We start from the raw sequence: 27,854 nt of genomic DNA on the forward strand, positions 1-27,854 counted from the left end.
ATAACAAAACACATAATAAAAACAAAATATAAATAAAATTAAGTTATTTATATTATACAAATAATAGTTTATTTTAATTACGTAATTTTGTTTAACATTATGTATTTACCGAACAAAACTACGAATCGAATTTTAAACAAATTATTGTGTGTCTCAGCAAAATTTTGGCTTCTCAGAACAAAACATTTTTCCAAATGTTTTGGAATTTTTCTTTTTATCTGCATAAGCATTTAAAGCGATATTAATTCCGACTTAGGTGATAGACCTCAGTATCCCTCGTCTTACTAAAGTTTACGGAATACTCAAGTGATCGTAGACTCCAAGGACCTGCACTCGTATCACATGGGTTCGAAACTCTCGCCTACGCTGGACATGGAATGTTTATTCGCACGGGGCCTTAGTTATGCAGATTTTAACACGAATGTTCTCTTAACCGATTGGTCGGCGGACGGTGTTATCATTCCGACTTGCAGGTGGACGAGACGTAATCTCGCCCGATCACGAAATACGTTTCCCTGTATAAATTAATTCGCTTGAAGCGATCGCGAAACTTCGTCGGCACTTAGAAAATTGGTCGTATCGTGTCATAACGTATGCGAATTCCTATTGTATCGTATCTTCATCGGGCTCGTGAAATAGCTTTGCGTTTAATAATAACGCTGGTAGGATCTTTCGATTATTAAGCTCCATGAAATCTCTGTTTTGCCGCGTAATCTAATTACGGAGGGGCTGTTAAATCTACACGCATCGCACGCGGAGATTTATTTACTGGTACTTTGTGCGCGCAGAATGCGCCGCTTAGAATCGATTATTATATCGTTTCGCTGCGTTTTTTCATCGGACCGCGTCGAATTTATTTCCGATTAGATAACTACGCGGACAACGTACAGTCATCTCATCGAAGCTGTAATGATACTGTCACCGGATGCAACATTAATAATAGTAGCGTTGGTGTTTTGCGAGCACTTTTCATGTGACGATTCCAGAGAGGAAGAGGAAAAGAGGAAGGAGGGAGAAAAGGAAGAAAAGACCTAGGCGGAAAATGCAACCTCACGGTGCCGTGCGAACGAAACGGGTTGCCACGTTCGGATACCCTTTGGTAAGCAAGTAGATACCCATCGGTCCAGAACAGGGCTCTCTCTCTCTCTCTCTCTCTCTCTTTTTTTCTCTCTTTGATGCAGCAGCCGCGTGCATACGATACAAATAGACGTGTATCACGCGAGAGAGATGCATCCGATGCGTTCCTGCGAAGCGTGTACGCACAGGAGGAGTGGCAGCCACCCCTCCGTGCGAGAGCACGGGGCGGTAACATCGGATGAAATCAGAGAAACACGTGTTCGGCGAGGAGGGAAACGGGCCCCGAGCTCACAAGCGTTTGAATGCGATTAAGCCAGTGGAGCAGCAACGGCAACACTAGCCGACAACGAACGACTCCATCATTTCTCTGTTTCGTCTCTTCTCTTTACGTCTTCGTCCCCCTCCCTCTCTTTCTCTCTTTCTCTCCTTCTAATCTCCTTTCCTCCAATTCGATCTTGTTCGCATTCCTATCCTTCGCATTCGTCTACTCTTCCTGGACTCTCACTTCTATCTAGATCGACGAGGTGGCGACAAAGCAAAAATTGATGTCTCTACAGCTTGGAATATAAATAATTTTTTTATTTCTTTTTTTAAAAGCAATAAAGTCGTCATCGCGCGCTTTTAATCACGATTTCACCGTATTCGTTTACGTGCCTGACGCAGTCCTGCGTATCTTTGTATCACTTTTCACACTTTATGGGATATTCGAACATGTCGAATTTATGTTACAAAGAAAGCAACCCGGTGGTGTATGTCGGTGCCAATCTTGTTTGACGGGCTTTCTCTTCCCGTCTCACGAGGATTCGATAATGACCATGCACAGGTGACAAACAAGAGGTTCTTTCATTAAAACGTCTTTTCCCAAGGTCTTTACAGTTCTCTTCTTTTTCTCTCTTCGTCCGATCAGTGTCACTGTACTGCTTCGTTTCCGTGTAAACTCTTTGAATTGCAGATGTGGAATAGAATATTCTCTTACTTTGTAAATCACTTGAGTTGTGTGTTAAAACCTATAGAGATATACGCCTATAGAGATACCTATAGAGATATAATACCTATAGAGATTACTCACATATAGATATTTTTATAGGTCATTTGAAAAAAATAAGCTCAGGGAGAGATTCAAGATTCTTAAGCATTTTGAAACATTGAAATGCATTTGTATAAAGTAATGTTACGTTTACGTTTTAAAAGATAAGGCAAGAGAATCGTAATAAAACACACTTAAAATATTTATAAATAATACCTTGATAGTCCATATAATGAAAAATTATTTCTATATCAAATTTTGTTAGTCTGTAAAAAAATTCTCGAGAGCTTTTTCTCGATATTACACGCTCGATGTTACCGTAAATTTTCCATAAGAGTGTAAGCACGATGGACAGCGATGCGTAAAAATGGAATTTTGAAAGTCAAATCGAACGCCGAAATTCATTGGAATAACTGTGAATAATCAAGCACGCCAGGTATACGCGACCATGTCGCGGCGTTGCAGTTCGGTGCAGTCGCATTGTATGCACTGCTGCAACGCAATATATCAGCCAGAAAAAAATATAGCCGGATTAATCATAAACCATGGTGATTTTTTAGCTGCAAGAATTATTTATAACACATTCAAGCACTTTTTGAAATAAATGTTTGTTTGACGATGTATCTACAACCAGCGCGCACGATAATATCAGTTATTATTGTAGAAATCTGTATTTGTAACACGAAACTGTACATAAAAAGAATTTAAAAAATTGACGAAATTCGGACAATTTCTCATATAAAGGATAAATATATTTGCCTGTACAATGTTTTTTATATACAAAAAAATATTTTAACGGTCAAAAGTACGTTTGTTATATATAAAATTATTTTATACTTTTTAAAATTATTAATAATTTTATTTTTGCTAGAAAGAACGTGAATTACAAATATTAATATTTTGACTAATCTTTGCAAATTTTTTTACATCATATTATTAATATTTCGATATATTCATATTTATAATCAAATTAGATATTTTAATTTCTTTTTGAAATGTATTTTATGCAATAAAATATTTATTATATAGGTAATTTGCATCTCGATGAATATGAAGAGACATTCGATGTAAATTTTACAAGAAATGAGCGATTCCAATGCCTGGCATCAGAGTTTCGCTGCCAATTGTACTCCGGCATCGAAATCTCCAAATTATTTCAACTGACATTTGTTTTTTTTCTTTAATCGTTAGCGAAGTTGAAATCGTTTTGTTTTTAAACGTCCAAAAAATCTCGTGCTCTTCTACAAGAAATTTATGCAATGTAAAGCTTTAGATTTCCTTTAAATAATGCATAATTTTTAATCTGTAATTTTTACTCTGAATTTTATCAATTTATTTAATCGTTACCTAATTACCGTGTAATATCGCGCTTATTTTTAGATACTGAAATTTTTATATTTATAGGGCTACATTATTCCACGTTAATAATCTATTACATCAGCGATTGCTTAATATATTGCGAACAGGAATATATTAAACGGTATAATAACGGAAGCATGAAGGCTCGCTCACTCGCCTTGAATACATTCCTCGATTAAATGTCAGCCGTTATTTATTTTGGCAGATTGTTCCTTTGAAATCGAGCTCCAGCAATATTTATATAACGAGAGGGAAAATAAATGCTCGTACAGAAAAATAAGTGAGCAATAAGGCCGCGTATGTCGGCCTTTCACCGCGTAAACAATTATCGCTCAATAAATATCTAATTAATTATTTAATTAATGGGACAATAACCAGTATGCGAATCTGCGTGAATAATTAAACGATGGTACGAATAAAATTTAATTTGCATTGGGCTCGAGCTAGCATCGTCGTCGGTTGCATAAACTATTGCGCCGCGCAGCGATTATGCCCATGCACGAAAACATTGTTTATTTCATAACTAATTTGTGCGGGAGAGCGTAAATTGCGTCAGTACTAATATTTGCTCTTTTTGGAGAACACTCCATACGTTATAAAATATCATACTGTGATCAAAAACCTTTCGCGCAATTGTTTCGCGGACCCTCCATTAATCGCGTGCCTTCCATTAATGTCGTCCTCTTCCCCTCCCTCTCGTTTCTTCACGCAAATTGCGCATTGCATGTTGTACGGTGACGCATTGCCATGATAAGGTACAAAACGTATGCTCGTATCGATGAGAAAAAGGGGATGCAGCGACAGTGGCGGCAGCGGTAGGGGCGGGGGCGGCGGGTAGACGAAGCGGGGGAGGAATTGGTTGCGCGTCCAGCCGATCGGGAATTTTGCTCTCGACCCGCACTCGAAATACGCGAAATATCATCGACGTCTGTGCCCCGCGGGTCTGCCGCGTCATTGGTCGTCGAAAATTAACATGCGAACGACCAGGAAATATCGCGCGAATTAAAAAACCGGACGAAATGGGGAAAAGCGCGCGGGCAAACGAACGGAGTGGACGGGCGGTCGGGGTGAGAATAAAAATCGGAGGGTGCGCCTTCATGTATGTTGCTCTTTTTTTTTCCGTGCCATTTGATCCTAGAAAGGTTCGGTAGTGGATCTGCGTTTTCGTCTCTCCGCATATTATATGCTCGTGCGTTTTTGCACGTGAAACACCATCGATCATCTCGCAAGGTTCTTACCTGCGCGCTCGGAAACTCGCCGGGAATCCGCGAAATTTTCGTTTTAATTTTGCGACTCTCTTGTGCGTTTCTTATTTCGTTTTGCGCCTTTGCGTTTGCTCGTATCGTAAATATTCCGCGGTTTCCGTTCATTCCCGAATTCTCCATTTTTCGCGCGATTGTAAAAATATTCGGCATCTTGTTTTTTTTTTTTTAAGAAATATGCCTTTTTATAGTTTGAATATTTTTAATAATATTGTTCTTTTTGTTTCAGGTAAGAAACAGTATAAATCAGTTTTCGTTCGGTGAGTGATAATTATTTCTACATTTTTATTATTTTGACATAGGTTTTTCTTTTTGGAATTTATTCACGTATGAAAAATGTAATAGAAAATCGTTATAGTTTATTTAGACGAATCTATGCGTTAATCGATCACGGCGGCATCATTTGCTTGTAATCCACATAAGCCTGGCGTGTTAACATCGTGTCGCATCAGGTTGCACGTAACATACACGATCGAACAATTGTCAGTTTAATCCTTTGTGACGAGTGAAAACATCGCTGCAACCAGCATGCCGAGTATATTCGAAATATCTATCGTAGAAGAGAAAATCCGGACTGTTTTCCCGGGGAAAGCGTTTATTTTCTGCACGTGATCCGAAGTATTTATCCATGCATTCGTACTTTTTCACAAAGACCCTAAAGATCTAGTTTAGCTGCACCATACGATAAAATAGCGAGCAGGGAAATCTTTCGCTGCATGAACAAAGATACGAGAGGATAACTCAAATTGGTTTGAAATACGACAAAAGATGGAGATTTTCTTAAATATTTTTTTTCAGCCTTGAGTATCGATCTCGCTTATCAACGTTATGATTTACGAGCTCTGACGCATGCCTGGCTTTGCCTCGTAATTGCAAGATCGGCATTGTATCTCGCCGTGGCAGGAATATATTAAATAACGAGCGGGGCCGGGGAAAACGTTCCATTAATAACGCGAGGTGGACACGTAGCGTTTGACTATAGCCAATTCGGAACTCTTTGACGTTGCTTATCAGCGGCGCCGACGAGTGGGCTTCGAGGCAAGTAATCGGCGATACAAAATGAAAAACGCTGATAATTTAAGCGTCGAACCCTCGGTCGATCGAGGGATGGAGCGAGCGAACGGAAAAGAGAGAGGGGAGAGAAAGAGAGACGAGCGGAATAATCCAGAGTGTTATTTTATTCGTTGCTATGGCACAGCCGATGCACAAAGTTTTCATAAACGTTGCTCGTGGGCATGTTGAACGCGCGCGCGCCTCTCTCTCTCTCTCTCTCCCCCTCTTTCTGGTCTCGTGAGAGAGCTCTTCCGCTTCCTCTCTCGCTCGCAGCATGCAACAGACAACGGTTAATCAATGGGCTTCAAGCGCAGGCTCGCATCCCGGGATCTTTCCTGATGGACAGCGGCAACAGCAGCAACAACACGCGCTCATCCGGGGGGGTGGGTAGGGCGAGGCGAGGGAAATGAGCGAGAGGGAGAGAGAGAGGGAGAAAGAGAAAGAGCGAAACATAAAGAGAAGGAAAGAAGAGACGAGACGATATTGAGAATTAGATGGAGAGAGGAGGGTGGACTAGGGATGAAACGAAGCTAGAGAAAGAGCGAGAGGGGCGGGGGGGGGGCAGCGAGAAAGCGCCGCGGGCACGTAAAACTAGCGAACAATTTAAACTCCCCTTTCAAGTCGCGGCTTTGTTTATGTGAACGAAAATAATTCGCCTGCGTGTCCGTCTCCCACCCGACGTGGGCGCGAAAATAACCAGGTATACATACTGCATGCACACGTGAATTCGCAGATACGTATCGCAAACGTGGCTATATTCGGAATTTTAGAGAACCAATTCACGCGGAATCGAATTCTCGGATGTTCAATCAAATCCATTTTCAATGATCTTTGTGGTCACACTGGAGGCAACATACAGGGATGTTCGATTCGTTGAAAGACCGCGATCAGCCACGAAATGATTTCGTAAGTGTACAGAATCAAGAAATCATGTTACTATTGATTGATAGTTTTTAGTCTTCGTAAAACTGCGTACAATGGAGATATTAAATTTTGAAAATAAAAATTAGGCGATAGAAATTAAACGTAACAGTAGACACAAGTAAATATAAAATATAGTTTACATATTATATTTACTTATGTCTATTTTGCATTTTAATCTTTATTTCTAATTTTTATTTCCAAAATTTAATATTTATTCCTGTTTCCTCCTGTTCCTCATTGTTGGCAAGGCCTTATGTTTTAGCAATAATACGGGTGAGAAATAAACGGGAAAGAAAAGCGATACGTCACATGTCGAACGCAACGCCGCAAAATGACGTTAACTTTGAGCGATCGGTAAGAAAGCCAAGACGAAAACGGGGAAACAATCTTTTCACTGCGAGATTAGCGAATCGCGCGGCCTGTCGGTTTCACTGTCAAGTAAGAGAATTACTTTCGAACTCGTAGACCGATAAAACAGGCCCTCTCTCATTCGCCACCGCGCGACTCGATTCGAGTTGGCAAGGCGGACCTAAAAACTTTCCTCACTCGTAAATGAGAGTCACCTGGATGCTCAGTTTTATAGTCCATTTGCATCCGGCTTTAAAAGTGCCGTCAAAAGAATCTTGCAATTAAAGGCACGGTGGCATCTTCGCGAATATCACCCAGCCGTCGTTTTTCAGCAGTGTCAATTCGCAAAATGTTCGTCCATCTCTCTTTTTTTTCTCTCTTTTTCTCATAGCTTAGAAGATAACATCTCGAATCATCTTTCTTACTTTTTTATTACCCAAAAATCATTAATGTTGCATTGAAACAATTTGTTGTTTTTTTATTAAACCTCGCGAGTTTGATAGCTTATTATTTTTGTTGAATACACGTTGAATATCGTGTTATCAATACATCGATTTTTTTTTTCACGGAAAAGATTTCAAATCGGCACATTTCCAGACACACGTCGAACATCCGCAAAATTGGACAAATCACTGCAGAAGGAGAGAGAGAGAGAGAGAGAGAGAGAGAGAGAGAGAGAGAGAGAGAGAGAGAGAGAGAGAGAAACAGACGAACATTACACATACGTACTGCTTTCGCACGAAATGGGGATGAGACGAAAGATGCAAGGGGCGAGAGAGGAGACAAAACTTCCAGCGAGATTGGATGTCTGAAAAGTGGTTCGTGCTGGCTCCATCTGATTACTAGTTTCGTTGATGGATTCTTAGACCCCTTTGGCCAGTTGTCGTTCTCTCGCTTTACCGATTGTCCATTTCTTTTTTGAAAATCCCTCTAAGCGATCGTCGACCGGTCGATCATGCTTTATCGGTTCTTTTTCAATAAATCGACGATTTCGTATATCGGCATACTCTCCGCTAAATAAGGGTTGCACGTGATGGTTCCACGAAACGCATGGAACCATTGCATCTGCGAATTGCGTATGACCCAAGCACAGAATGTCTGTACAGATTGAACCGAAAGCTTCCTCGAAATATAAAATGATAATTTATCAAGCAACGTTCGCGCACGAGTAAATTTTTTATTCGAAAAATATTGATCGAAAATTATCGGATTTAGGAAAACACCTGGGTTGCAGAAAATATCGACCTCGTTTACATTTGAAATTTCAACGAATGCGTAATTGCGCGAAAATGTCTGTAGACGAACGCGCGTGGACGTCAAACCACGTAATTCGAAACGAATAACGATCGGTGGAGGGCAGGGAAGAGAGGGAATGAAATTAAAACAGAAACCAGAGACAAACCTCAAAATATATCGCGCCGCACTAACTCAGCTTGCGGAGGAAAAAAAATTCTAATACGCTGGCAAAACCAATTATTTCGCGGAATGCAGCTTGCGGTTCATTTAACGCAACGTGGCTACCTGATATTTTATATAAAACTGTCCACCAGTGTGTGGAGAGTTGAATCAGTTGCGGTCGCAATGATCGCACTGGCCATCATCATTTAACCAGCAATGTTCATTTTTTTAATTCTCGTATTTCGCAAAAGGATACTCTTGATGTCTACTCCATTACATGATATATTACACGATTTCTTTCTTTTTGTTAATTCTCCCATTTAAATTTCACTTGGAATACGTGGAAATAATAATAATTGCACCAATAATATTTTTATAGCAAAATTATTTTTAATAATAATTTAGTATAATAATTTTAATATTTTATAGCAAAATCTTGAAGATTGTTTCGATAGATTTCACATGTTTGAAATAAAATCGCCCAGTTAGACGATTTTCAAATTATCAATATTTTATTTGCTTTTAAAATACCTTTTTCAGCAGCGTACGAATTTAAGTCTTGGAAATGGATCGACTGCTTGGGAAGTGACTCGACTGAATGAAACTATCGTCCACGTATTCTGTAATTATATTCGCAATTGATTGACGAAATTTTTAAATCGAATTAAACGGAATATCGAAACATTTGAATTATGATTGCGGTAGAGGTATGTATAAACCGCGAACAGAAGGAATTACTTGAGATTTTCTTCCCTATAGCGTATAATTGAATTAAGTATGACTCTTTAGGCTAAATCCCGTCACTCGTTTAAAAAGTAATCTTTAGTTTCACTGAAGATTGTCTCCGTTAACTGTTCTTCATTAGCAAATTGGCCGGCAAGGATCGGCATCTCTCATTAAAGATACACCGTACCGTACCGAAAAGTTCTCGAACTAATTTACCGTAACTTTCTCTCGTAAAAGCTCCCTCCTTTATATTAAATAAAAATTTCAGTAATGGCATTCTTGTACAGCATCCAATTTGCGAAGATTACATTCCTCGCCGGATACCGCCAAAGGATCGAAGGAGGCTAACTATCCGTAAGCTCCATAAGAGAGAGAGACACCTCATTTAATCGCGCATCTTCATTCCCAATTATTGCTTTTTATTAGAATTTTCATTTCAAAAAAACGTTGGATTCATCGAGACTCGTTTGTCGATCCCGACGTAAAATCGCTAACGATCGGCATGTAATCGCTTAGCACATCTACGCTTTACCTCTATTATGTACAAGGCGCAAGAAACGTTAGATATAGGCACATATTTAGTTCCCGCTGCAGAAATCGCTTACGAACGCTTACGTCACGACGCTGACGTCACGGAAGATTGCAAACGTGCGCTTGTTCTCATTCGCAAATTTTTCTAACAAATGACTAATTACAAATTCGAGCTCGAGCGTGCTCGAGACCGAGGATAGCCTCGGTATGGTTGTCAACGTCGCGTCTAGTTTTTTCCGCTCGATGTAAAATCGCGGATCTTGGTTCGAGATTGATCGATTGTGAGTGTCGTGTTAGTACTAGTTTGTATCGGCGCGGGCGAGAATTCGTCGCGTGACGCTCGATTTCTAGCGCTTTTCCGCAACAATATCGCGCATCTCGCACGACGAGCCATTACTAATTGCCGGCAAACCTGCCGTTGTCACGTGTGCGTGCGTGCGTGCGTGTGTGTGTGTGTGTGTTTGTGTTTGTGTTTGTGTTTGTGTGTTTATACGTATGTGTGTACTTCGCTCGGGCATCACAATCGGCGGGCGTGTACAATCGCATTATCGGCTATTGATTTCGGGAAGCATCGACTTGTGCGTTTGTCAATGCCGTCGCGAATCCGTTCCTTCCTTCGGCGCAGCTCGGCGCAAAACGGACAGCAGTGCGCATTATCGCGAAAATTTCAGCATTTCGTGCGAGTAATTGTCCGATTTAAACAATCATCTTTTTTTTATACCTCTCTCAAAATGTATTATTAGTATTTTACCGTATTCTTCGCGTTTGAGCCGTTGGATGAAACAATGTTGCAAATTATCATATTTGTTTATTTTGTAAGGAATAAAAGTCTTTTATCTTTTTTACGTCATGTAAAAATTATCACGTACGAAAAGTGGAATAGAGTAAAAATATTATTTTAGGCTTTATATATATAAATGTTTCTTATGTTAAGGAATAATATAAAATATTGATGAGGTATGATTAAAGTGATCGATACGCATTCAGTAACTTTCCTAAAGACTCGATGAGAATTACTCAGATAACGAGACAAGATAACGAGTGAAGCGCAATTAAACTGTATAGTGGAAACATTGACGACATTAGTTCCCTGTTTATCGATAAATATGATTCAACGTAGAAAACATCATTATACAACGTGACATCCGCCAAATTGATTATAGTTCAGTCGAAGGCATTGTCGTTTGACGAAGTCGTGTCCGGGTTTTGATGATCGATCACAGAGCACTCGGTTGATTTTCGCGCAGGTGTGTCGGTGGCACCTATTATCTCGTACCGGTGGCTCTCGTGCTTCCGCCGTAACGATCAACTTCCGAGGCTTCTTGTCCATCTATAGGAAAAAGAGAGAGAGAGAGAGAGAGAGAGAGAGAGAGAGAGAGAGAGAGAGAGAGAGAGAGAGAGAGAGATAAAGATGTCCGTCAAGAAAGGATGTTCGTAAAGCGTCGATCGAAAGAAGACATGAAGGAAGACGCTTCTCGGCTCTCTCGCAGTCTCGAGCGGGATCTCATCAACGATTAAGAACCGCAGTTCGAGAGTACAGGACGTTTTCCGCGTCGGGTGGTTTCCTTCCGCCGAGAAGGGAAGGCCGATCGCAGACGGAAGTCGCGCTCCACCTCCGCTTCCTCTTTTATTGACGCAGTGGTGCTCATCACGACGAACCTCCTCTTCATTCTCTCCCGCTCCGAAATAAGAGAAACGCTCCTCGCCTTTGGCGAAAATCGCTTCGATATTTATTGGACAAAGATTTATTCACCGGTAATCTTCCTGGACGCTTCAGCAGCTTCGATCGAACGTCGCCCGCGATACTCTCTCGCGACGACCTTTCGACATTCGCAGAATTCACGATTGTCACGGATAATCGCGCCGGCATTATTCTCCTCGTAATCGGCTATCGACGTCGCATGCTCTCGAGTGTCTCCTCATTTCCTTGAAAAGTTCTGCCGTCGTGACAGCGCCTAGATATGAATCCCACGCTGACTCGTCGTGATCGATGATGAGACAGTTGACCGCTATCGGTTTCGATGAAAGATATGAAAAATCAAGAGTCTCCGGGTGATCCAGGGAGAGCGTATCACTCACGGGCTTATTAAAGAAGCGAAAGAATATTATATTCCACGGTGTATTTGAAGATATTCGCTAGATGGGATTTTCTGAAGCGTCGGTAATCTTGCGGACACTTTCGCAATTTCTTGTATCGCGGGGAGAGTACTCTTCTCTTAGGGCGACGACGATCGCGTTTCCCCTCTCTTTCTTCTCTTCCTTCTCCTTTTACTTCGAGAGACGAGTATCGCGTGCTGCACGTCCGCCCCCTTCATTTTCTACGCACGAAGATATTCTCCAGAAGCTCCTTCGTGATCAGTCGGTGAGGTCTGGTCGGGCTCTCGGTGGGCGTACCGTAAAGTCGACTGTTGATGGCGTAGAGCTTCGGGCTGAGCTCGCACCTCACGTTGAACCACCAGTCGCAGACGAAGACCGCTTGGCTGAATTGCGTGCCGTTCGGACAGAGAAACGTTGCCTGTCGGCCGTCTATGTCGCAATAATGCCACGCCTGGCATCTCGTCTCTACGTCGGCGAAGAAGCCGGGGAAGGACTGGTCGTCGCAGTAGAAATTGGTGTAAGGCACCTTTCCCAGCACCGGATAATCCGTACCTGGTCGACCTGCAATTGCAACGAATGCCGTAGTTCCTTTACTTCCAGAAAGATCAATAATATTCTTCGAGCATTTGTAGCGGCAAAATATGTACGTATAAAATATGTATATACACATATCTTACTGCTACAAATGCTCCAGAAAACTATATTTTATATATAAAATATAGTTTTTTTTTTTTTTTTTTTTTTTTTTTTAAGTTTTTCGAATTTAATTATTGAAACTCGAGTGTAAATATATATTTATTTGCAAGATTCATTTAAAAATACATTTTATTTTCCTTGGAATTTTTAACGAATTATCTTGAAAATGAGGGAAGGAATTTTTTTTTTTCCGAATTTCAGTAGACATTCTGTATGTGCGAGAATATTTGATGAATTCAAATAATAGTCAATAATTTAATCGTATGTCATGGATACGGAATGCGTTCCATCAATTTTCCCTGATATCACATTCGATCATACATTCGAGACTCTAAATAATTCACGGATTATTCCGACTGTAATTTCAGCGCTCATAGATTCCCTTTGCGCGAAATCCACGAGCGCATATAAAGCGCCGGACGATTTGGATGAGTTAACTACTTAAATGAACGCACGCGGTAGAGTTAAACTCGGCGCAATCACGATTCTTCTTTGTCTTTTCTCTATTTCCGTTTTCTCTTCTTCCGCATCTCTTCTTTACTTTCGCAGCCGCAGCCATTTGATCTCATTGAAAAATCATAGTTTCTCGCATAGCTTTGTCGAACAATGATTATGTAATCGAAAACTAAGAGAAGACAGAGTATTCTGTCTAAATAAAATGTTGAAAGCCCAATGGAGAAGAAAGATAAGAACGTATTTAAGGTACTTTAAGTATCTAATAACTCGTGTAACTTTATATTTTTTACAGAAATAATTTTTTATCTATGTAAGTTTAATTTTATGGATTATGTTTTTATAATTGTCGCGAAAATAAAATTCCATTTTTCTAACTTTGTTAAAATTCTCTAGGGCATGCTTGAAATATTTTTTCCGGGATCAAAATATCTGAAACATCTTCGATTTAATATCGGCAAGCGTAAGCGAGTGATCTTAGATTAGCGAAGAGAGATTAGCGATCGAAGAAGGTGGAAACAAAAGGTAGATAACTTTAAAGCGGTTCGCGTCGCGGCTGGAAAAGGAGGCGTCGCTAAAATAGTCCGAGAAAGTGCCTTCGGGGGTTCTCCATCCACGTCCTTGCCGCCACTTCTATTTCTACTTTCTATTCCCGCCGTCTCGTTTTCCTGGCGTCGTTCGAGGCGCGGCGGAAAACGAAATAATTAGATCGACACGGTGCATGGGCGCACTTTCGAAAGGGGTGAATAGCTCGAGAATGAGAATGTTTGACGTGGTGTTGTCGTGGATTCTACCGAAGTTATAATTATGCGGACCCAACCAACGGACCTGGATGAAGAGCGAGAGAAAGGGAGACGGAGGAAGAGAAGCGATTGAGAAAGAACAGAGGAGGGTGGTTTGGCGAGCGAAAGCGAGACGGCGAACGTTTATTCCGTGCGGGTACGCGGAATCTCTTCGCTGACAAAACAGGTCGGACAAGCGACGCAAGGTGTGAATTTCGTATGGATGTCGGGATGCGGTACGATCGAGTTTGTGCGACCGCGTTTGTAGGTGCACATTCTATATACGTTCTCGGGGTGTATATTGCGCGCCTGTACAGACCGGTCCATTTCGCCGTTTGCATCGTATCGCTTCGCGTTGCGTCGCGTCGCATCGATATTCCTGCAGGCACTCACAGATGAAGCCTGGACAATCCGCTGTTTTCAGCTAACTCGAACGACTTTGCGTTGAGTGAAATTGACGTGAGAATTTCTTGACTTGGCGAGAAGTTCACCAGCACGAGATAACTCGTTAACAAGTGGAATAGTTGGAATAGTTAGAACGCTAAAAAAAATTATTTTCAAATGCAAGTCGAATTCTTGTAGATATAAATATTAACATACACGGACCTAGTGGTTTAATGGAACTTTGTATTTCTGTCTCTTGAAACGATAAATTTTAATTAACTGTAAGTTAAAGGAATAATTTACACGATAATAAATGTAAAGTAATACAGGTAAAATGTCATTTGTAGCCGGTTTAAAGCTTTCTTCCACATTAAATATTTAATTAAACATTTCAATTTTAGAGGATGCTTAAGACATGTTTCCCAGAATTTACACGAGAATACCTTCGTTATGCATCCACTACAGGAACCTAGTTCTCCAATCCTAGATGCAGTTTCGACGTTCTTCTTCCGACAGACCTCTCACGATACCGTCTTCGTCGCATATTCTCGTGAACGACACTATTTCTGTCCGACGAAACTAAGCTTGTCGCCCGATGAGATTCAAATAGTTGGCCAGACAAAGACGCGAACAGAGAGAGAAAGAGAGAGCGAGAGAAAGGGGAAGGAGAGAACAGAGGGATGAGATTGTTCGCGAGGTTGTTCTCGGGGACAAGACGGGATGTTATATCGTTGCAAAATTGTTTAGATAGGAATGTCTGCGCTCGAAACAAAACCAGGCGGTCTTGTAATCTCTGAGGTCTTCTGCCTCACTGGAATTGATAAAATAATTACGTAAATAATGACGACACTCGTAATGTCCAGTCCTAAATAGCGCTAATGAAATAGATTCTTCGAATCTTAGAATCTTTTGTAGTCGCATAATTGTCGTTATGATAATAGAAGAATTCGTCACGCGTCACGCGTGACGAATATTTTTTCAAAATAATTAAGACCGATGAATTTTCGATGCGAAAGAAAATAATTGATTAATTGTAGCTTGTAAATGGAATTATTCTACGGAATTACTTGAATTCGGCGATATGAAACTTGAAATTTAATGCATGATTTTCAAGATTTATGACATTTTTTTTGACCTATATATGTGGCCTATGGGCCACAATCTTTCGCGAAGATAATGAAAGAACTTTCTTAATAAACGTCGACCTCGTTTTTAATTCCTTCGCCAATCAGAGAGATTGCTAGTTCGCTTCTGTGATATTTGTTATACGTCGAGTACTTCTCGGTATTACTTTAAGGGAATCGTGCGGGCTGAGCGATTCTTTCCATTCTTGCGCAAATTTTACGCGTTGGCACGCGACCAACGCGACAACGAGAGACGTTTTGTTATCTTTCTCGTTGAAAGATCGGCGCTCGGTCCTCCCGCGTGTAATCTTATAAAAGTCCTACGTCTTCCTCTCTTTCGGAAGTAAAACAGGAATCTTTAGTGAAGCCAAGGACACCGACGCGCACCACATCGTCGCGAGGTCATCGTTGTGAGGTTATATATCTTCAAACTTCCGGAAACGCCGTAGGATCCATGGCGGTTTTCTGGCTCCGTACTTTCCACGAGTCTTTTACTTAAATCTGTTTCGACTTAGTTGGTTTTAAGCTTTTGAACAACGATCAGACCAAATCGAAGAGGCTCTCTCAAAAAAGCGATCTACAAAAAATCCGCCCTAAATAAAAGATTTGAAGATATTTTTATAATGTGTGAAACGTCTTGCTTAAAGAAATATCTATATAGATACGTATAGTTTGACATACATTTTATATGAGAAGAAATTACTGTGTTTTCGTAAGTACGAACTACTGTTTCGCATTGTTTCAGACGAAAAGACTTCGCTCGTTGTTTGGCAGCATCGACCTCCTTTTGCGATTCGATTTGCACGAGCGCGCATCGCAAAGTCGATATTCCTTCTGCGACGAATCGCGAGCTTCCTCGAATGTATCGGGAGAGATGCAAAGTTCACATAGAGACTTGGATCTCTGTGCCGGGAAACTTCTGTCTTAAATTACTGAGGCAGAATAAATAAGCAAAACGGGATGTACGCGAATCAGGGACTCCTCCCTCCTCTCCTCCGTCCTCTCTCTCTTCCGACTTTATCTTTCTTCCTCGCTTCTTTTGCCGTATAGGAACTCCTAACGAGTACCACCGATAATAGATGCCCTCTCCCTCGCCATCCGTTGACGTTATTATTATCGTCGACAATTAATGAAGACATCAAGTTCCCGGGGTGGCATCGTATCTTCCGTTTTCTCACCTTTACCTCGAGTTATTCGCCATAGATAAGCGGCGATGTTACCATTGGCTTCACTAGCATCGTGTTTGTCGTTACAAAAGGTGCTGGTAAATAGAAGATATTTACGCGAGATTTGCGAGGTTGAAGCAAGAATACGCTCACTTACAAGGAAACAACTTCGCGACAAATTGCGAATATTAACATCGCAGATTCGCATCGCTGAAGCAATCGCATCGCTCGATGTTTGCTAGATGAAAAACACGTAATTGCCTAACGACTTGTGATAACGCGATTGTTAATTAATTCAATTTCGTACAATGAAAAAAAAACACCAACTTTTCTTGTGTACAGCGCACACGTGGATACAAATGCACATTTAAGCGCCTTGTGCATTTGGCAGGCGAACGTCGATATTCGAGAGAGAAAGAGAGATCCATAGGCCACTTTGTGCGATAACAACGCTGATCTGAGGACAGAGAGAGAGAGAGAGAGAGAGAGAGAGAGAGGGGGGGGGTAATACGCGAATCTCGGCATTTCCGTCGATTAATCCGGGATATATCCGGAGGCTCTTGCGCAGAGAAGCTCTCGCATGTGCGTGCAAGTGCACTCGTGCGGACGGAAGCGAATCGCTTTTGGAATAGGAACGTGATACCAAGCGTTATCTTGCAACGAAAACGCTCCTGAACTGAACATTGCCGGGGTCGTGTCGAGCCGAGCTGCCGAGCCGAGCCGAGCCGAGCCGAGCCGAGCCGAGCCGAGCCGAGTCGAGCCGAGCCGCTCGTAATGATACGGAGAACCGAAATGGTCATACGGGCTTCGGCGATCCTACTGAAAACGGGTTAAACAGCCGATTCCTGTGATTATCCAGCTATTCGCTTACATTTTGTACGCGTTTGTTCTACGAGCGGGATATTAATCCTTTCAGCGAGCCCGAACGGTGCGGCGTGGCGCGGCATTAATTGCACATGCGAGGATTCTGTCGTCCCTCTCGTAAATCCGAGATTACGCCCGTGTTAGCGTCGTGAATTTTTTAGCGCTATTTCGAATATTAAAGGTAAAGTATTATGTACATATATTATTTGATGAAATTAATTTTTTGTGCCAATTTCAATCATTAGTTAATCACAGATCGAACGTGAAAGATTAGGAAAAATATATGGCGAATACGTCTGTGGTTATTCTATAAATTTATGAACGATACTTGTTACGCGTACGTTATTGTGAGTGTTATTTATACAAAATGTTATTTATATAATAATATTCGGCTAATAATATCTCTCCTGCATAAAATCGCCTTTGCGAACGTCCGTGGCTACCGTGGCTGTGTCACGTTCACGCGAAAGGGCGAAGCTTCGACGTCTGCATGATCCACGATCGCGGACGGATCTCTCGCTCCCTCTTTCTCTTTTCGCCCAGCATCCGTCTTCCTCTCTTTTACGTCTCAGCCATCGTCATAAAGTCAGCCAGGCGCACGGGACGAGGTTTGCTGCAACTACCCTCCATCCGGCATTGTTCCTCCGTCCGTCTCCCTCCAATGCACTCTCGTGGTCCGCCACCTCCGTCTCTCTCTTACCTCCAACCCCTACCGATGATATGCCCCTTACGCGCTACCCTCTCTTCCGCCGCCCGTTTCACCGCCATTGTCCGTATGTCGTGAAACGCGCGTAAAGACGTACCTGGTTAGGTTTCGACGGAGGGGGGGGGGAGGAAGGGAGAGAACGCGAGCGGGAAAGGAAGAAAAGGCGGGAAAGAGGTAGCCGAGGAGGGTGAAAGCGAGACGCACGTAACGGACCCCGTATTTTCATTCCCCTCGCGTCCCGCCCTCGCGTCTGCCCGCTCGGTTCACCCGTAGTCCGCTCTCGCAGGAACTGTCGCGACATCGAGGAGAGCCGCTGCAGAGTTCGTCCGGGGTCGGACTATTTCATTATCCTACCCGGGAGTTGCCCCACCAAGATCGGGGAACAGAGAACGAGGGGAGAAGTGGGCGCCTCCGTGTGACCCTTCGGGAGATTGAGAGCCGTTAAGTCAATGAGATAAGTTTACGCTACCATATTGATTCGACGTCGGAGCCATCCTTGTCTTCTTGCTCCTCATTTCGGGATGATTTTATTATATTTTTATATCGGGAACGTCATTTATCTGCGGAATATACAAATTACTTTTTTATATACATCAGATGAAAAAGATAACAAAGGAACGATCCACAGATCTAACACACAAAAATATATCAACATGGAGAGGTTAGAAATATTTATTATTTGTTTGCAATTCGATAAATTATTTTATTCTTATATTCTTATATTCTTTTGAATTAAATATTTTTGGAAAAGACCAACTGAATATATTTAAATTGATCTTGTTCAAAAATTTATTCCGTTTCGCTTATATTATAATTATTCTTCTTTACTCCGATCTTTTATTTTCATTATCTTTTTTGTTTCGTTATTTTTCTTTACCTCGTCTTTTCTCGCTATATTTTCATCTTTATCCTCCGTCGCTTTCATGGCACGACCATCCCCGTCGACTCGGGGACTTCGCTCCCTTTTTGCCCTGCAACGGTTCAGCCGCTTCAGGGTGGCATAATCAGCCCTTGTCGGAAGGGTGTCACGGTAGTTAGCTGACACACCGGAGTTTACGATAGAGCGACGGCGTCGTAAATTCCTCGTGCATTGTTTGGGAATTTGCGAGCGCTAATCGGTCCTCGTCACGTCGGCGAAAGGTTGTAGTCGACGACATCGTCGCCGTTGCATCGTTGTCGCTCTTCGCTGCAAGATTGACGTCAACGTCGACGACAGTCTCGTCCGTCATCGATGAATATTTGCCGAATTTCATGTTGCCGCCTCAGCGAAATTTCTCAAATTCGCGAGCTTGATCGTCAACGCTCCACATTTTATCGGCGGATCGCTCGGAAAATGGATGTGCCGATAATCCATGCCGGATTTATTTTTGAAATATCGAAGGAATATTATTAGATTATTCCTCGATTTGAGCGTTAAAAAGATCTGATATTTTGAAAGCAGCCCAGTTACAGAACATTTCGCTCGACGTTTGTATTTTCAAAATTTTAATCTCGTATATTATTCTAACTCTGCGCCATGCATCACGTATTCATTTATAATCGATACGTTTATATTTATACATTTATACATCGCATCGGAGCGATTATCACCGTCGGCCATAAAGCACGGGATTTAAACGCGACACTCGCGTTACATCGGGATCGATCGATTTAATCGCGCGACGAAATACGTTTAGTTATCAAATACGTTATCAAATAATCAGATCTTGTAGAACAATGAATCGGCCGGATTAACCGCGTTTCCATATTATTCCGTGCTTCCATGACGGGCGCGAGCCCGAAATAAATGGTCGCCCTCCCGTTCCGTAAAGTTTCGCACAAGAGTTTGCTCGGTACCAGGCGAGACTGCTCCGAGTACTTACGACCGTATTTAATTTAGTGTATGAATTTTATGCGCGCCGAACGCCTCCGTGTTGCACGCGTTTACGTTTATAAATCAGCACGGCCGACATTCTCTATCGCGTGTAACGTCGGGTTGCCTCTCTTCAACCTATCTCTACCCTCCGGTGGCGCGATGTGCAAACTCCATTATAGGAATTTTCCCTCCGCTACGCGAAAGGCTGCAGCAAATATTTTACGATCGATCGGCCAAAGGGAGAGAAGCTCCCGAGCCCGCGGTCGCCGCTCGCCCTCCGTAGGGCGACCGAGGGCAAATCGAGGCGGATACCACTTGTCTGCTCGCGTTACGATAGGTCAGCGTTGAAATTCAAAGCGGACCTTCAAAGAACCCATTAGCCGGCACAAAGTGATATAAATCGCGCTTAATGCGGTATGGCCGCTCGTTTAACGAGGCAACAAGGTTCTCTGCGATAGCATTTGAAAATAAGATCCGCTGAGAAATTACGTTGCTAATTTTAACCGCGCATTTCTTACCGCGCAGCATCGACTTTTTAATCTCGCGACGAATTCCCGATTCGAGTTCTATCTTTCAAAGAAATAGAATTCGCGATTAGATCTCGTGCTTTACTCATGCATGCAGTGTTGTCTCGCGTTTGCGTATTTTGCGTATTCTTTATTTATAAAGATTATAAAGGATCGCTAATTACACGTCTTTTTTTTATGATTTATAATACAAATTTCTTTTGGAATAGCGGAGCGTGCCGAGGCTGCATCACCGGTGAAGTCGAGATTAATAGCGTTTCTCGTTCGGTTACACTGACGTGAATTTACGATGCTACTAATGCAGTTACTTTGCCTTAAAGTAATGATTTTTCAAAACCAAAAGCGACCGCCTCTTCGCAACGTGGTGAAAACCAGCGAGAAAAACCGAGCACGGTAATTTTACATTACGCGTAATTCACAGAATGTAAATTACAGAACTCCATTAGCAAACGGCTTATTTATTTTGCGGCAAGATTTCCATGCAAGATGTCGAGCACACGACAGCGATATATCACCTTCCAGATATTTAATCACGCATTTACAAATTACGATTTCGAATTTCTCGATAATCTTCTCGATTTTGCGACTTGTACGGAAATAATTGTTAATATCTGATCGCTCAAAATCAATTCGTAAAATGATAATGGTTCGATAATATCGCGAAACAAGATCCTAAGCGATCTATTAAAGCGCTTATCGACAAATCCGCCACTATGTCTGCTTAATTCAGCAAATTTAATCCGGTAAAGCCCTCAATACCCTGAAATTTGACGAAGCTGCGTCATCCCAACTCAATGCAGTACTCCGAGTTTATGTTCTCCACCATACAATCGTAATCATATCTATATTTTTCCGATTATATGCCAGTACCATTTGGTCACTTAAAAAAAATTTTTGTTATCTATTTTTGACAAGTCACTAAAAAGTCATTATTACCCAAAATGGATTACTATAGTCACCTTTTTTTTTTTGAACTGACAATTTTATTTTTTTTTTTTTTTTTTTTTTTTTTTTTTTCTTAATGACATTTATCATTCCGAAATGAATTTGATAAAATTATCACTTTTACTATTTGTTAATGCCTGAAAGATTATTTTTTGTCACACAGCAGTTACTATTTCACTTTTTTTAACCCTAGCGATGACTAGTAGCGCTGATTATATGGTATATAAAGTTACAAAGTGGAGTCTCGAGCGCAGCTAATAGCGAGAATAATAATAATGCATTTAAATTGATAAACTTCGAGAGGCGAGGGGGTTAAAAATATCGGTAAGACTTGCCGATGTCGCAAAGTTTATATCGAGCACCGTGTAAATCAATCGATATTTGGGAGAAAGAGACTTTCGGGGGAGAGAACGTCAGAGAGAAACGCGTTAGGAAAATTGACGAGATCCGGACGACAAACATTACGCATTACGTGATGCGCCCTTCTTGTCTCGTCTGAATAGAAAGCCGCGGAATATCAGCGAAATTGCCGGTATCTCGAAAACGGAGCGGAGCGGAACGCAGCCCCGCATTCGATTCGAGTTCCTCCTCCGGCCTTGGGCGCGCTTTATGCGATTGCGGAAACGAGAAGGAAAAGGTAAGAAGCGGATAGAAGATAAGTTATTGCTCGTCGAGATATGCGGCTACGTATTTCCTTATACTTCCGCCTCGCGCCGGCATCTCCCTCCTCATTCCGGCGTCTATTGTCGGCCGGATTACCCGCTGAAGGGTGTTCATGAACGCTGGCGGTATTGCCGTCGTCCGTCTAGATTTAAATCCCATCCATTTGCGGCCGGCAAATCTTATATAATCGTAGCCGGCAAAGCGTATCGCTCGACCTGACGTTTCATTCACACGAGCGGCGTCTCCGTGCGTTCTCGCAGTCGCCATTTCGCAGAACGGCCTACACGGGATGTCCTCGAAAAGTGCGAGGAATCGCGAATCTCCTCGGCGCTCCGAGGTTGGTCCTTCACCAGCACACCGACAGAACATCGTTTCTTTCGGCCTTTTATTACCAACTTGAACTTTAAATATTTTTGTAATTAAATCTTTATCGCAAAGTTTTGTGAAAATCGATAATCAACAATTTCAAAAAAATGTCATTGGCATCTCGATATTTTTATTTAAAAAAAATATTGGTTCTAAGATTTATCTTAGTGAATGTGGTTTTTTTTTAAATTATTGTTATTATTATGAAGCGTTCCGAGTTCCACCTTGTATATTTTTCCTAGACTTATATCAGCATTGTGTGGAAGTAGATCGAGATTAATGAAATTTTCCTTTGGGATGCATATCTTTCCACGCGAAACTTTGCTCGCGGAGATGATGATTCCACGAATGTATTAGATTATTCAACCGTTATATGCAGTTGCATCTATTTCGCGGATTCGGCAGCGTTCCCCCGTTCTTATGAATAGAACGAAACGTAGACGGTAGTTTAAAGTAAAGGGTCAATTCCACGCGTAACTCCCGCGTTCCCGACGTTTCTCGGAGTCTGGCACCGTCGAGCGTGAAATATTTTCTGCTCGAGAATACGCGGAAGACGCGCGTTTGACGATGAGTGTCTACGCAATCGACTTGTCTCCTCTGCCTATTTCGTCATATCTCTTGCTTCCTCCGTTTCCTCATTATTTCCCGTTATTTCCCAACTGGTTGCTCGCAAGTGCATTCTCATCTTACTTACTTACCTCTCGCGAATATAAAATAACGGCCGCCAGCCTTTTTACGCGACGCGTCCACTCTCGATTTCAAAAGAATGACACCCGGTGGGTGAGGCGGGGCCGCGGGGACGCGACGTGGGTGAACGGAAAGAAGAGGATTGGATGGAAAGTGAAGCGGGGGAGTAAGAAACGTGGATTCTCCGGAAGCTGTGCACACAGGGAGAGGAAGCGAGGCACTGTTGCGCATCGAGCGGGGTTCGCCGGCCGGCCGACAAGCGGCTCACAAAGGGACAACTTTGCGCGAGATGATCCTGTTTACGTACCGGGTATCGATTTACCGAGATCGAGGTACTCCCGCACGGACGGGCTCAGGAATCCGGGCGGCACGGCCGGCGCCTCGTTCGTCGGATTGTTCCTCTCGTCCACGGGATCGTCGTAGTAGTAGTCGTCCTCATCGGGATCGAGGGGCTTTGCCCGCTTCGACACTTTGCTGCTCCGACCGCCACGTGCGCCGCCTGTAAGAACAATTTTTAGCCGTAAAATATGACACATGACGATTAATTTTAATGTTAATTAAAAGCATATCGTTTGCCAAGTTCGATAAATTCTGCGATAAAACATTTAACATTTTTTTTACATAATTATAGGAAATTCGGAAAAATTAACGAATCCGATCGATTTGGGATTTTTTTATTCCTTACGAACCGCGACTTCAGTCCGTATGACTATGACGATTCTTTCTAAGGTAACTATTTTTTACTAAATACATATGACTTTTATCTGCGATTATATTTATAAAAAAAGCTCGAAATTTATGGAAATTTATTTCTCTTGTGGTGGAAAGAAATTCGGCACAGTCAAGTTTTCTCGATATTTAAACATTCAAGTATTTTAACTCGCAAAAGTCCGAATTGGTCTGTCACACCACAAAATTAATGGCTCTCTTATTCCTTTAATTGCATTGTCCGCGCGCCTTTCTCCCTCTATTAATTCGCATGATTGAAGTGTTCTGTTTCTACTGTTATTTCCTTCTTGATGAGTCCGGTCTCGCCGCAGGGCGGGAGAGAAAAGAGGGACGAAAGAAACGCCGTCGCCTGGAGTCCCCGGGGGTTTTGGTCATTTGAGCAATCTGAAATTTAAATCATTTGAAAATGCGGCCAACCGTCGCGAGGTGGTTCCCACAGGTAAACAAATTTTTACAGTCTTTTTAATTTATGCGGAGGAACGTTTAATCGATGTTGTTCATCGCCGCCCGCCGTTTTTCCTCTGGGAGAAACACGGCTGCGTAGTGCCCTCCTTCCTCCATCCCCTCAGTACAGATGCACGACGGTATTTGCGTTCCAGATACGTCCGAACGCACAGGAAATTCCTTTCTATACGTTCTCGCTGAATATTAATACGTCACGCGGGTGGAAATTTTCGCGAAACCTGTGCTAAAACGACGCGACACGGTGTGTCTTTGACAAACGTCGAGTTTTCCGATTCCACGTCAAACATCCGGTAACTTTTCACGATACGAACCATACGATCGCTCGATCGCGGAGCGATAATAACGTAATTTAACGAGGATAGAAAATTAATTAGCTCCCTGGACTTTCCAGGCGTGTTAATTTCGATTAGGTGCCGGCTAATGTGCGGCTCGGATCACCTCGACCATGTGTACGTGAATGTATCTTGAGTAACGTAGTTGAGAGAAGCGGTGGCCGGTGGCCGGTGGCCGCAAAACTTGGACGGCTCCTTCGTCCGCAGGTGTGTACCTCGAGAAACTTTACGTCGTCCGTGTCACGTGAATGGACCAAGTTTTGTCGATCTGAACGGATCTAGGTTAAGTCTCGGAAACCTTGAGTCTGGCTCCTCGAAAGAAAAGTAGCCGCTGCTTTGCGACGAGAACGTGCTCCGGCCGTCAGAAAGTCAACGAAAATCAACGAAGAAAGTCAACGAAAATCGGAGACCCCGATGTTAAACTGAAATCACCTCTCGAGCTGAAAATTCGATTTCTTGCTAAATGGCTGAAGCAATATTTGGAGCAGAGCAACAAATTAGCAATAAATACCACTAAATTTTTTGATGGGGGATACGAAGTCGATTTGCGACGATGGGGGGTCCAGCCTTAATAGGGGTAAATCGCAATCTCTAGCAAAAAAAAGCGAAGATTAAATCAGAGCTTTCATTCACGGCGCAAAAATTAGTCACGCTCCTCACAACCAGTTGTATGCAAACATAGCGAGCAAAGCCATGATTAACGCGATAAATTCGACCACATAATCGTGCTATGAATCCTTAGTAAGGCGTATCATAATCGGGGAACGTGCGTGCGTGCGTGCGTGCGTTGCGTGCGTGGCGTACGTGCGTGCGTCCATGCGTCCGTGTTACTCCAGTTTACGAAAGCTCGAGTGGAATCCCGTGTTCATTCTGTTTGATACCGGCCGCAGCGTCCGTGCCATAGAAGCTAATTAATGGCTCATCGACGAGGCGGACTTTATGCGTCAAAACGCCGCGGTTTAATTCGCGCGCGAACAATGCGTCCGTACGCGGGTGGGATTTCCGATCGTGTCGCCGTGTTGCTGATTTTCTTCTCCCCTTCCTCCCTCCAAACCCTTCACCCTTCCGCGCATGAATTTCGAACTCTGGTCGCGCGTGAAATATGATTTTAATGTTAAGCGGAGGCTCGAAAATACTCGCTGTAAATACTATTTTAATATCGCAAAATATTTCCGCCCGCGTACGGATGATTGCTTCAATATGTACAATAAAATATTTCAATTTTTTATTTTTTTGTTTTGTTTCTATTTTATTTAACAAATGTCGCGTTCATAACGTTAGGGAGTAGTTGCGAGCATTTACGCGACTAATGACCGACACATGATTTCTTGTCATTGTTCGCTGAATGCCGCTCTGCGAAATACCCCCATTATCTGCGTAATTTAACAAACGCAATCACTTTTCCACTCTTCCATTGGCCATCGACCGTTCAATAATCCTTTACGGCGGTGTCGCTGAGATTATTAACGATATCCGTGTCGCGAGTATATTTCGGGCTCTGAAGTATCGTTACTTCTTTAGCTAGTTTTACAATTTCGCTCGTGTCGTCCGTAGCTTCATTTCGCTACGTATTTACGTTATGCCGCTCGCAAAAGGTGAATCGAGTTCCCGAGTATAATAAATATTGTCTATCTGTCCGTCCTCCTCCGTTTTCCATTAAAGGAACAGAAAGGAGCGTGGAAGAAGAAAAAGAGTCGCGCGCGCGCGCGCGCGCGCGTGCTCGACGTAACTATTTTCTGCGTTTCTCTCGTCGCGCAAATATCCCAGGGAAATGGCGCTTTAATATCGCACTGCCGCATGAAAATTCGCTGTGGATCGTCCGGAGGGGTGCGAGGGGAAGAAACAGAGCGAGAGCGAGAGAACGGGAACAGACACGTTGGTAGAGAGCTGCAAAGGAATTGGATAAGAAAAGAAAAAAAGATGGAGAAAAAAGAGAGAAAGATGTGGCGAGGAGTGGGAAGAAATAGGAGGAACGAAGTAGAAAAGGAAAGTAGAAAAGGAACGGTCGCGATATCATATGTGCGTGCATGCGTGCGTGCGTGCGTGCGTGCGTGCGTGCGTGCGTGCGTGCGTGCGTGCGTGCTCCGTGGGAAAATCGACCGGCCGCAATTTCGCGGATGCGTATTGTTCGTCGGAAAAAGCGCCGGTATACAAACACGATCGTACGCTAATTCTCGTATTTATCCGCGCGTGATACCGATTATGCACGCGCGGGCATCGAAATGCAGCTCTCCGGGGATGAAGCGGGAGAAGCGGGCAGGGGTCAAAGGTAGGGGCTCGCGTGTGAGAAAGAGAGAGATGCGGCGGGAATGCCTGTTATCCGAACATCGTGTTTCCTTGCACGGGCAACTGGCTTAAAGGACGTTAAATATGCATGACGGTGTCGAATTATGTTGACCCCGCGATCTCTTGCGCCTCCTATTAGCTCGTCGGCGACGCGTTCATCGCCGATATTTCCGCGTGCGGTAACTCTGACGAGTCCGTACAAAAGATCTCGAGACGAGTAGTACGTTCCCAGGGATGTGAGAGGGATGTTATATCCATCACACCCTCTCTTTTCTTCAGTATCGCTACGCGGACAAAGCCACGTTCCGAACGATCGGTCGCGCGACGGAAACGTACGAGCGTAAAAGCGATGAAGCTTGCGATTTTTTTGAAATAAATGACGGATTTTTCGGATTTTTGCGAATTTATGAAACGCCGTGATGCCCGGCCGCGCCGCATCGCGTTTTCCCTCGATATCGGATGATAAAATACGCGCGCTCAGGCAAGTATCGGACCGTGGGATCAAATAACATTTGTTATATTAAATGCCACGGACAAAACAGGTGTAATTATTCGGCCGGTCTGGTCGTATGTCAAATAATTATCAAATGTCCGATATGTACCGGCGGCAAAAGTAGGTATTAAGCGTACTCGATCCGACGAACTAAATTATCATGGCGGGATATGTAATAACGCATGGATACATGGATGCTGTAAATCGATTCGTCAACTTGCCTCGAGGACGGCGCAAAAATAAATTACGCATAAATTAAAAAAAAATGATGACGGAAAGAAGGGAGGAAGAGGGTTTCTATTTCCGAAAGACAAATCGGGGATATGATGCCGTCGTCGCTGCTGTACCGCAACGATCTCGGCCCAGCTGTCTGCGTATGATAATTAACTATCGATCGAGTTGTTTCTCCATTAGCTGCTGCATTTTCGGTGGCCTAATTATTCCCTTGTTCGTTCTTTCGAGCTGGAGAAAACGTCACGATCGACGTATTAAAAAACCGGGGAAAATAATTACTGACGCGAAACGCTCC

General features: G+C 42.8%; 2 protein-coding genes across 12 annotated transcripts in view; one reads left to right on the forward strand and one right to left on the reverse strand.

The window, feature by feature from the left end:
• The window catches only part of qin (tudor domain-containing protein qin), a 151,717-nt gene that overhangs the window by 75,316 nt on the left and 48,547 nt on the right, over positions 1-27,854 (forward strand). The window lies entirely within an intron of this gene.
• The window catches only part of LOC105424311 (uncharacterized), a 40,050-nt gene continuing 22,365 nt past the window's right edge, over positions 10,170-27,854 (reverse strand). For 4 of the 9 annotated variants that reach the window (XR_016138288.1, XR_016138287.1, XR_016138284.1 and 1 more), the window contains one exon: positions 23,526-25,137. Coding sequence is in view for 1 of the 9 variants with exons in the window: in XM_011634466.2 (XP_011632768.1) it covers positions 12,017-12,363; positions 23,328-23,519 (539 nt within the window). In the remaining 8 variants the exon portion in view is untranslated. The other 5 variants (XR_016138286.1, XM_011634466.2, XR_016138285.1 and 2 more) reach the window with 5 other exon arrangements.

Source organism: Pogonomyrmex barbatus, unplaced genomic scaffold, assembly GCF_055798465.1.
Source record: "Pogonomyrmex barbatus isolate J1 unplaced genomic scaffold, ASM5579846v1 scaffold13, whole genome shotgun sequence".
In the NCBI taxonomy this organism is placed as follows: domain Eukaryota; kingdom Metazoa; phylum Arthropoda; class Insecta; order Hymenoptera; family Formicidae; genus Pogonomyrmex; species Pogonomyrmex barbatus.